The sequence below is a fragment of the Schistocerca gregaria genome, chromosome 11, assembly GCF_023897955.1.
Source record: "Schistocerca gregaria isolate iqSchGreg1 chromosome 11, iqSchGreg1.2, whole genome shotgun sequence".
NCBI lineage: Eukaryota > Metazoa > Arthropoda > Insecta > Orthoptera > Acrididae > Schistocerca > Schistocerca gregaria.
In genome coordinates, this window is record NC_064930.1 from 58,227,585 (window position 1) to 58,239,783 (window position 12,199).

The 12,199-nt window shown below is 44.1% G+C and overlaps 1 protein-coding gene across 1 annotated transcript in view; it reads right to left on the bottom strand.

Annotated features, from left to right (window-relative positions):
* The window catches only part of LOC126295405 (D-3-phosphoglycerate dehydrogenase), a 77,796-nt gene that overhangs the window by 16,902 nt on the left and 48,695 nt on the right, over positions 1-12,199 (bottom strand). The window contains exons 4-5 of the mRNA XM_049987885.1: positions 9,462-9,615; positions 2,627-2,759 (exon numbers count right to left, since the gene is read on the bottom strand). Coding sequence (XP_049843842.1) covers positions 2,627-2,759; positions 9,462-9,615 — 287 coding nt within the window. The remainder of the gene's footprint in view (positions 1-2,626; positions 2,760-9,461; positions 9,616-12,199) is intronic.

A 12,199-nucleotide genomic window follows, 5' to 3' on the forward strand; every position in this document is an offset into this window, starting at 1 on the left:
TCAGTGTGTTTTATAAAGAAATTATTCAAACAGTCACAGCTGACAGTGATGTCCTTCAAAAGGTGATATTTTTGTCACCATGAAGACCTACACCTCACAATCACAATTAATTTTAGAAAATGATGAAAGCTGAAGAAATGAATTAAAATTCGTACTCCACATGGGACATGAAGCCAGGTCTGCTCCATACTAGGCTGATGTGCTGGCTATAACATCACCATAACAGTGTAGGTGACAAAGCTGCAGGGACTCACCTGTTCCAATGCCCTCCCTAGCAATTCAGTCGTGCCTTCAGTTTATTTTCCCCTTCGTAAATCGTCAGTATTGCTGAGGCTCTCAGGTATTGGAGTAGCATTCCAGCCTTGTATGTAATGGGAAAGTCCTGCCTGTAGCTCAAATGTAAGTGACCTATCTATGATTGATAAGCTACACTGCTGCAAGGGTGTGACAGCTAGAACATCTGCCTTGTAGGTAGGAGACTTCGGTTCAAGTTGCAGTTGTGTCACGAATTTTAATTCATTTCTTCATCTCCTATCTTTATTGAAGCTAAAGCTGAGACTCATATGTCTCAAGGAAAATGTAATTCTACAGATCAATAGATAACCTACATTTGAGACACAGGCAGGATTTCTCCATCATGTACAAAGTGGGGTTGCTATTCCAATACCAGATAAGTTTGGCAATAAAGAGAATTTAAGAAGGGGAAAATAGGCTGAAGGCATGACCTGAAGTTTGTGTCGGAAGGGCAGTGGACTAGGGTATCCCATGCAGGTATCTGAACTACACTGCTCCAGTGGGACAGCCAGCACGGTAGCTCAGCGTGTTCGCTCAGAGGGTTAGCAGCCCTCTGTAATAAAAAAACTGAGCTAATGGATCAACAACGAACTTAAACGGATGTCTGACGACGTCCGCCCAGAGCAGATATAACAAACAAAAGCGAACAAAATGAGATCATAAAAAAAAGTGGGGTAATGGCTAGCATGTCTGCCTACCAAGCAGGTGACCTGGGTTCAAATCCCAGCTGTTTCAGAAATTTTAATTCATTTCTTCAGCTTCTATCAAAGATAAAGCAACTGTTCATCCTGTACCAACACCGTTATCTACTATAGAAGATGTAAGAAGAAGGGTTAATGAGGGTGGTAGTAATCAAAAACTTATATTATTTATTCGTTTAAATGCTATATCTGGTGCACCAATTATTAATGGTACCAGTCAATTACCAAGTCCACCAATTATAATGGGCATTACTATGAAGAAAATTATTAAAAATGCGTGGGCTGTAATAATAACATTATAAATTTGGTCATCTCCATTTAGAGATCCTGGCTGACCTAGTTCAGCACGAATAAGTATTCTTATTGATGTTCCTACTATTCCTGCCCACGCTCCAAACAGAAAGTATAAAGTACCAATGTCCTCATGGTTTGTTGAGAATAGTCATTTTCGCGGTAATATGGCTGAATTTTAGGTGGTAGACTATAAACCTACTTATGAGATATTTTCTCTCTTACCATACTTTGGTCTTATATTCAATTATGGCTCTAGGCTGCAAAGTTTCACTAAGGCCTAAAAGATTATTCTTTTAATTATAACTTTGAAAGTTATTAGTTTAATTAACTTAATTCCTTAGTAAATGAGATTAAGTTTGATGCTGAAATCAATCCTATTGTTGAAATAATTACGGTTACAGGAAGAATAATTCTTGATTTTTGAGACTTTATCTTTATAGATCATGAATTTTCGGTATGTGATATAATTAGAGCTGAGAATCTAATAATTATTGCATAATAATAAAGTGTAATTGTAGTTGGTATGACTATAATAGTTACAATGGTTGTTATGTTGTTTTCTGTTAATGATTGTATTACAATACATTTTGGTAGGAATCCAAGAAATGGTGGTAAACCACCTAGAGATAGTAGGGATAAAAATATTATGAATTTAATGTCAGTTCTTATGTTTCTAGCTGAATAAATCAGATTTAGAAAGAATAAATTTATTTGCTTGAATAATAAGACTTTCATTAGTCTTAGTAATGAATAAATAATAAAGTATAGTTCCCAGATGTTTTCTCTGACTGTTATGGATCTGATTATTCACCCTAAATGTCTAACTGAAGAGTATGCTAGAAGTTGTCATAAAGACATTTGATTTAAGCCTCCTATTTTTTGCCCCAATAATAATTCTTAAAATGATAATGGTTCAAATAAAGGTTCTTAGTTGAATACAATATGGTAGTACCATTACTGGGGCAATTTTTTGTCATGTTATTAATGTTAAACAGTTATTTCAGCTTGAAGCGCCTATGACTTCTGGAAATCAGAAATGAAAGAGTGCAGCTACAATTTTTAATATTAATCTGGATCTGATTATTATTGAGGGGAGGAATTCTGTTTCCCACCCCCGTCTCAAGGAAAATGTAATTCCCTCAGATCAACATTAATTTTGTTATGTGAAGTGTGACAGTAGCAGAAAAGTTGCACAAAATTCTACTCAGGAGAAGAGTCATGTTTTTGTGATACATATGACAGCTGTTTCCATGTGACCTGTAGAGGTACATTTGAGAAGGCAGTGTTGTGTGCTGGAGACGGTGTGATGAGTCGTGAGGCAATGGTGACAAACTCACTTCTGGTCTGCGGAATGAGTGGTGTGTGCACGGTGATGTAGTCGGCGCGTGGCCAGATCTCTTCCAGCTCCAGCTTCTCCACACCGAACTGCTGTGCCGCCTCGGCGCTCACCAGAGGGTCGAAGCCGATGGTCTGCAACACACAGACATGTGTGCTGTCAGTTTCACTCATCTGCTCACATACCATCTTCCGCTATTCGCAACATGAAACACTGCTTCCAGTTTCATGGTGTGGCCAAATTGCTCGAGTGATGTTTTGGAACATTACCACACATGCATGAGCCCAGACTGAAAATGGAGCAGAGGAAGAAAGGATAAGCCCGATTAATTGACGTGTTGCTGCACCCAGTCCATTGCAATACACTCGGACTTCCAATGATGCGCTGGCCACAAGGTACGGGAGTCCATACGGGTCGGCACTGACGAGGTTGAAATGGAATAAGAAATTCGCAAATCGCGTGTTGGATGATTCCAGTTCTGGTCACTGGAGGCGCAGTGCTGGGCAACGAATGAAGGGGTTTAGTAGAAACATATCAGAAGGTTGTAGCTGCGAAAAATAGCTCTGAGCACTAAGGGACTTAACTTCTGAGGTCATCAGTCCCCTAGAGCTTAGAACCACTAAAACGGAACTAACCTAAGGACATCACACACATCCATGCCCGAGGTCGAATTCGAACCTGCGACCGTAGCGGTTGCGTGGTTCCAGACTGTAGCGCCTAGAACCACTCGGCCACTCCGGCCGGCTTGCACTGAACGGGCGAGAGAACGGAAAAAGTGGGAGTTCTGTGGGGAGGCACGGTGAAGTATGATGATTTTGATTCGTTACAGCCTCGCTGGGTTAGCCGAGCGATCTAGGTGCTGAGTCATGAACTGTGCGGCTGGTCCCAGCGGAGGTTCGAGTCCTCCCTCGGGCATAGGTCTGTGTGTTTGTCCTTAGGATAATTTAGGTTAAGTAGTGTGTAAGCTTAGGGACTGATGACCTTACCAGTTAAGTCCCATAAGATTTCACACACATATGAACATTTGTTTAAGGTATGGTATTCTGTTTATGTTTTTTTCAAAAAGTGTAGATATAACAATACAGGGTGAATCACCTAACGTTGCCGCTGGATATATTTCGTAAGCCACATCAAATACTGACGAATCGATTCCACAGACGAAACGTGAGGTGAGGGGCTAGTGTAATTGGTTAATACAAACCATACAAAAATGCACGGAAGTGTATTTTTTAACACAAACCTAAGTTTTCTTTAATGGAACCCCGTTAGTGTTGTTAGCACATCTGAATATATAAACAAATACGTAATCAGCGCCGTTTGTTGCATTGTAAAATGTTAATTACATCCGGAGATATTGTAACATAAAGTTGACGCTTGAGTACCACTCTACCGCTGTTCGATCGTGTGTATCGGAGAGCACTGCAACATACATGGCGTTTCTACAGAATGATCTGCCAATGTTGCTCGAAAATGTCCCACTGGAAACGCGTCGACGTATGTGGTATCAGCATGATGGTGCACCTGCACATTCCGCAATTAACACTAGGCTGGCCCTTGACAGGATGTTGGACGGGCGTTTCATACGACGTGGAGGACGCATAAATTGGCAAGCCCGTTCTCCTGATCTTACACCTCTGGACTTCTTTCTGCGGGGTACGTTAAAGAAAAATGTGTACCGTGATGTGCCTACAGCCCCAGAGGATATGAAACAACGTATTGTGGCAGCCTGCGGCGACATTACACCAGATGTACTGCGGCGTATACGACATTCATTACGCCAGAGATTGCAATTGTGTGCAGCAAATGATGGCCACCACATTGAACATCTATTGGCCTGACATGTCGGGACACACTCTATTCCACTCCGTAATAGAAAAGAGAAACCACGTGTGTACGTGTACCTCACCCCTCATGGTAATGTACATGTGCGTCAGTGAAAAAGGCCAATAAAAAGGTGTTAGCATGTGGACGTAATGTGCTGTTCCAGTCTCTTCTGTACCTAAGGTCCATCACCGTTCCCTTTGGATCCCTACGTAATTCGGTGCTCTCCGATTTACACGATATAACAGCGGAGGAGTGGTAGTCAAGCGTCAACTTTATGTTACAATATCTCCGGATGTAATTAACATTTTACAATGGAACAGACAACACTGATTACGTATTTGTTTATATGTCTAGATGTGCTAACAAAACTAACGGGGTTCCATTTTGAAAAAAAAACGTAGGTTTGTGTTAAAAAACATACTTCCGTGCATTTTTTTATGGTTTGTATTAAACAATTACGCTAGCCCCTCTCCTCACGTTCGGTCTGTGGAATCGTTTCTTCAGTATTTGATGTGGTTTAAGAAATATATCCAGCGATAACTCACCCTGTATACGGACAACAGCATAAGTTTTGGTGTTATTATTGTACAAGGCTTGAATATAGTGCGAGTCAACTAGTATTATAATTTTACAGATAATTATCTTAACGCTAGCAATACCAGTGAGGGTACTTTGTGTCCATCTTTCGTAAATATTGTAATCTAGCCATGTACTTCATATTTTAAAATTTTTAACAAGCATTTATCTGGATCACTACTGGGTGCCATCACTGCGTACGAAAATCAAGGGCCCGTTATTTACGCGAATTACGTGGCCTGTGCGTAGTCATCTATGGCCTCACACACTATGTGATCAAAAGTATCCGAACACCTGGCTGAAAATGACTTAGAAGTTCGTGGCTCTTTCCATCGGTAATGCTGGAATTCAATATGGTGTTGGCACACCCTTAGCCTTGGTGACAGCTTCCACTCTCGCAGGCATACGTTCAATCAGGTGCTAGAAGGTTTCTTGGGGAATGGCAGCCCATTATCCACGGATGGTGCACTGAGGGAAGCTATCGATGTCGGTCGGTGAGGCCTGGCATGAAGTCGGCGTTCCAAAACATCCCAAAGGGGTTCTGCAGGATTCAGGTCAGGACTCTGTGCAGGCCAGTCCATTACAGGGATGTTATTGTTGTGCAACCACTCCGCCACAGACCGAGCTTTACGAACAGGTGCTCGATCACGCTGAAAGATGCAATCACCATCCCAGAATTGCCCTTCAACAGTGGGAAGCAAGAATGTGCTTAAAACATGAATGTAGGCCTCTGTTGTGGTAGTGCCACTAAAAACAACAAGGGGTGCAAGCCCCCTCCATGGAAACACCACCGCCTCTGAATTTTACTGTTCGCTCTACACACACTGTCAGATGCGTTTCACGGGGCATTCGCCATACCCACACCCTGCCATCGGATCGCCACATCGTGTACCGTGATTCGTCACTCCACACAACGTTTTTCCATTGTTCAATCGTCCAATGTTTACGCTCGTTACACCAAGCGAGGCGTCGTTTGGCATTTACAGGCGTGATGTGTGGCTTATGAGCAGTCGCTCGACCACGAAATCCAAGTTTTCTGAACTCCCACCTGTCATAGTGGAGCAATGGATCCTGATGCAGTTTGGAATTCCTGTCTGGATACAAGTCTGCCTATTGCGCATTAAGATCCAATTCAACTGTCGGCGGTCTCTGTCAGTCAGCAGATGAGGTTGACCTGTATGCTTTTGTGGTGTACGTGTCCCTTCACGTTTCCACTTCACTATCACATCAGAAACATGGACCTAGGGATGTTTAGGAGTGTGGAAATGTCGCGTATGACACAAGTGACACCCAATCACCTGACCACGTTCGAAATCCGCGAGTTCTGCGGAGCGACCCATTCTGCTCTCTGACGATGCCTACTCACTACTGACGTCGGTGATATACAGTACCTGGCAGTAGTGGCCTGATATAAAAAACGTATGTTTTTGTGGGTGTCCGGATACTTTTGTTCACATAGTATACCTTCACTAACCTACCAAGAAACTATCGCATCAAATGGCTCTGAGCACTATGGGACTTCTGTTCTGTAAATCTAAAAATATACATAATGTATCTTCACTAACCTACCAAGAAACTATCGGATGAAATGGCTCTGAGCACTATGGGACTTCTGTTCTGTAAATCTAAAAATATGGAATCAGTTTGACATCTCCTGGTGAGAATAAAGTGGTAGTTCAGTTGCACAAGAACGATATTTTATACAGTCTGGAACCGCGCGACCACTACGATCCCAGGTTCGAACCCTGCCTCGGGAATTGGTATGTGTGATGTCCTTAGGTTAGTTAGGTATACGTAGTTCTGAGATCTAGTGGACTGATGACCTCACAAGTTAAGTCCCATAGTGCTCAGAGCCATTTGAACCATTTGAACGATATTTTCTGACTCCTTGTTGATTGTGTGTCAATAAATCGTTTTCTGATGTTGATCTGAAATTTAGCTGATGACTCCCATTTCCTTTCTTGGGTGTTGGTGTGACTTGTGCAACTTTCTAGTCTTTAGATACGGATCTTTCTATAAGGGAGCCATTGTATATGATTGCTAAATATGGAGCTATTTTTATCAACATTCGATATATGGTTTGATCAGTTTCACATTGAAACTTCCGGCAGATTAAAACTGTGTGCCGGACCGAGACTCGAACTCAGGACCTTTGCCTTTCGCAGGCAAGTGCTCTACCAACTGAGCTACCGAAGCACGACTCACGCCCCGTCCTCACACCTTTACTTCTGCCAGTACCTCGTCTCCTACCTTCCAAACTTTACAGAAGCTCTCCTGCGAACCTTGCAGAACTAGCACTCCTGAAAGAAAAGATATTGCGGACACATGGAAAAGTTTGGAAGGTAGTAGACGAGATACAGGCAGAAGTAAAGGCGTGAGGACGGGGCGTGAGTCGTGCTTCGGTAGCTCAGATGGTAGAGCAGTTGCCCACGAAAGGCAAAGATCCCGAGTTCGAGTCTCGGTCCGGCACACAGTTTTAATATGTCGGGAAGTTTCATAACAGTGTACACTGCGCTGCAGAATAAAATTTCATTCTGGAATTTCACATTCTTCATGATGACATCGGACTTCGCTAGAGACTGAAACTTCCTGACGGACTAAAAGAGTGTGATGGACTGGGTTCAAATGGCTCTGAGCACTATGGGACTTACCATCTGAGGTCATCAGTCCCCTACAACTTACAAGGGAACCTCCCCATCGCACCCCCCTCGGATTTAGTTAGCACAGTGGATAGGCCTTGGAACAATGAACACAGATCAATCAAGAAAATAGGAAGAAGTTGTGTGGAACTATGAAAAAAATAAGGAAAATATACAAACTGAGTAATCCATGCGTATGATATGCAACATCAAGGATAATGTGGGCTCAGGACCGCAGTGGTCCTGTGGTTAGCGTAACCAGCTGTGGAAAGAGAGGTCCTTGGTTCAAGTCTTCCCTCGAGTGAAAATTTTAATTTTTTATTTTCAGATAATTATGAAAGTTCAGGTACTTACACATAATCAACTTCGCTCTACAAAATTCCAGGACATGTTCAGATTTGCTTGGACATATGCAGGATTTGACGGTCTACACACGGAAAAATTTGAAAACGTTAAAAACATATGTTTTGACAGAGCACAGGGAAAACTGTGTGACTGTAAAACTGTTGCATTCATTTGTTGCAGTTTATGTGGCAAACTCTTATGTTTTCATCACTTTTTTGGGAGTGATTATAACGCCCACAAGAAAACCTAAATCGGGCAAAGTAGAAGAATCTTTTTACCCATTCGCCAAGTGTACAAGTTAGGTGGGTCGACAACATATTACTGTCATGTGACGCACATGCCGTCACCAGTGTGGTATAGAATATATCAGACGTGTTTTCCTGTGGAGGAATCGGTTGACCTATGACCTTGCGATCAAATGTTTTCGGTTCCCATTGCAGAGGCACGTCCTTTCGTCTACTAATCGCACGGTTTTGCGGTGCAGTCGCAAAACACTGACACTAAACTTATTACAGTGAACAGAGACGTCAATGAACGAACGGACAGATCATAACTTTGTGAAAAAAGTAAGAACGTAAACTCTTCACTCGAGAGAAGACTTGAACGAAGGACCTCTCATTCCACAGCTGCTCACGCTAACCACGGGACCACGGCGCTCCTGAGGTTACACTGTCCTTGATGCTGCCTATCTTGCGCATGGACTACTCAGTTTGTATATTTTGCTTATTTTTTCATAGTTCCACACATCTTCTTCCTGTTGTCTCGATTGATCTGTGTTCAATGTTTCAAGGCCTATCCACTGTGCCAACTTATAACTAAATCTGAGGGGGATGCGATGGGGAGGTTCCCTTGTTAGAACTACTTGAACCTAACCTAAGGACATTGCACACATCGATACCTGACGCAGGATTCGAACCTGCGACCGTAGCAGCAGTGCGGTTCTGGACTGAAGTGCCTAGAACCACTCGGCCACACCGGCTGGAAACTACTGCATCCCTTATAGGAGAACGAGCGAGGTATTTCGTACCGAATGTAGTTTGTTCCAAAGACGGACAGACAAGCTATTAAGGAGGTGAGACTTCCTGGCAGATTAAAACTGTGTGCCGGACCGAGACTCGAACTCGGGTGGAAGTAAAGCTGTGAGGACGGGCCGTGAGTCGTGCTTGGGTAGCTCAGATGGTAGAGCACTTGCCCGCGAAAGGCAAAGGTCCCGAGATCGAGTCCCGGTTTTAATCTGTCAGGAAGTTTCGTATCAGCACACACTCCGCTGCAGAGTGAAAATCTCATTCTGGCTATTAAGGAGGTGGTCGTAACGTTTTGGCTCATCACAGTAGTAGACTCCACTGGTGTCGGCTGTATGGGAGTGGCCCGACAGCCAATTAGAAGTGAAGTGTAGGCAGGGGGCGGGGTCGGGCCTGTGTGGTGGGGAGGAGGGGGCGGGGCCACACTCACCGCCATGCCGAAGGCGCGCATGCGCGCCGCCACCTCCCTGCCGATTCGGCCCAGCCCCAGCACGGCCAGCGTCTTGCCGCTGAGCTCCGAGCCGGCCAGCTTGCTGCGCTCCCAGCGGCCCTCCTTCAGCGACTGGCACGCCGCCGGCACGTTCCTGCAACAACACACCGCTCATCATGATGACGAACACGTCTGGTCTGTGGGGCGCTGTCATAAGCGTCCGTAAAAAGTGCCAATTCTTACACATTTCCATTTTGTACTCACAAGGCCACGACGTTTGGAACGCGCAGTTACTGCTAACTTCGTACAACCACAGCACTCCATTGGGACAGCAAAATGTGTAAGCAGTAGCGCGTACTTCTCAAGCGTTACTGAGAATATCGCAAAATAACTGATGACGGTCGAAGTAGAGAGGATATAAAATGGGAATGGGAAGGAAAACGTTTCTGAAGAAGAAAAAATTTGTTGACATCGAGTATTGATTTAAGTGTCAGGAAGTCGTTTCTGGAAGTATTTGCATGGAGTGTAGCCATGTATGGAAGTGAAACATAGGACGATAAATAGTTTAGACAAGAAGAGAATAGAAGATTTCGAAATGTGGTGCTACAGAAGAATGCTGAAGATTAGATGGGTAGATCACGTAACTAATGAGGAACTGTTGAATAGAATTGGGGAGAAGGGGAGCTTGTGGCACAACTTGACCAGAAGAAGGGATCGGTTGGTAGGACATGTTCTGACGCAACAAGGGATCACCTACCGAGCGAGGTGGCGCAGTGGCTAGCACACTGGACTCGCATTCGGGAGGACGACGGTTCAATCCCGTCTCCGGACATCCTGATTTAGGTTTTCCGTGATTTCCCTAAATCGTTTCAGGCAAATGCCGGGATGGTTCCTTTGAAAGGGCACGGCCGATTTCCTTCCCAATCCTTCCGTAACCCGAGCTTGCGCTCCGTCTCTAATGACCTCGTTGTCGACGGGACGTTAAACACTAACCACCACCACCAAGGGATCACCAATTTAGTATTGGAGGACCGTGTGGAGGGTAAAATTCGTAGAGGGTGACCAAGAGATGAATTCAGTAAACACACTCACAAGGATGTAGGTTGCAGTAGGTACTAGGAGATGAAGAAGCTTGCACAGGATAGAGTAGCATGGAGAGCTGCATCAAACCAGTCTCTGGACTGAAGACCACAACAACAACAGGTCCCTTTAAATAAGCCTTGTACAGCCGAGATTATGCTTGCAGGCAGTTACGGACCTCTTCACGCAGCAGGCCGTTTTACCAAACGGCTATCTTCAACATGGTGCGTCAATGGTATTCTGGACTCTTGGAAGGGAAACTTTTTGATCACCGCTTATATCTGCCACCGCTAGGATACACACACACTTCAAAGTTTTTTCGAGTATTTTCCAGAGCTGTATCGCATTGTTTTATGAAACTGATTCCTGTAAGTACGAATAAAATCGGAGAGAGCAGAGCAGTCTTTAACTTGTTCGTGTGTTCCTGTGTATAAGTTGTTGACGATAGCGACGCCTTGGTTTCTATGCAGATACAACCTGTACAGGAGGTGTGTGCTGCAGGTTGCCTGCAGCGCAGGCGGTCTCCGCAGAGGCACATAAGGCTGCTTACGTTTAAAGGACAGGAGCTACGGGGCTACCGTAACGGCGGAACCTGTCAACAGCTTTCCTACAGCAGTTTTTACATTTATTGATCCACCGCTCTGAGCCACGCTTAGTATGAAACTTCCTGGTAGATTAAACTGTGTGCACCGACAGAGACGAACTCGGGACCTTTGTCTTTCGCGGGCAAGCTGAGCAAAGGTCCCGAGTTCGAGTCTCGGTCGGTGCCACAGTTTTAATCTGCCGGGAAGTTTCATATCAGCGCACACTCCGCTGCAGAGTTAAAATCTCATTCACGCTTAGTATATAGCTGAGCAGCGCCAGAAGGAGCATCCACAACCTGTGTTACACTTCTCTTCGGCAGTAACGAGCGTGGGTACTGAAAGTGTAAATTGGTCAAATATTTGCCAGGTTTGTTTTGTCGGATCATAGAGAGACAAGGCATCATAATACGGTTCCCTTTGGACAAATTTCGAATGAAGTGGAAGTTAAATCGTGGATAACATGTATATGAAAAAGTTTATTGTCACAGTAATACGTGTAATAACCAACAATGGTTTGAGGCAAGTTTGTAAGAGATTGGAAATATTCGTAGCCCATTGGCTTGGACTTGCAACGGGAGTCTGGATGTGTGACATCTGTTGAATTTAAACTTATGTAATTCTTTCCAACTACCTAAGGTGAAACAGGTCTACTAAAGAGACTGCTTACACCATGCTAGTCAGCCCTATTCTAGAGTACTGCTGTGCGGTGTGGGACTGACAGGTGACATTGAAAAAGTACAAAGAAGGGCAGCTCGTTTTGTATTATCGAGAAATAGGGGAGATAGTGTCACAGACAGGATACGTGAATTGGAGTGGCAATCATTAAAACAAAGGCGTTTTTCGTTGCGACGACATCATCTCATTAAATTTCAATCACCAGTTTTCTCCACCGATTGCGAAAACATTCTTTTGGCACCCACCTACATAGGGAGAAATGATCATCACGATAAAATAAGAGAAATCAGGGCTCGCACAGAAAAATTTAAATGCTCGTTTTTGCCACGTGCCGTAGAGAGTGTAACGGTAGAGACATAGCTTGAAGGTGGTCCATTGAACCCTCTGTCAGGCACTTTT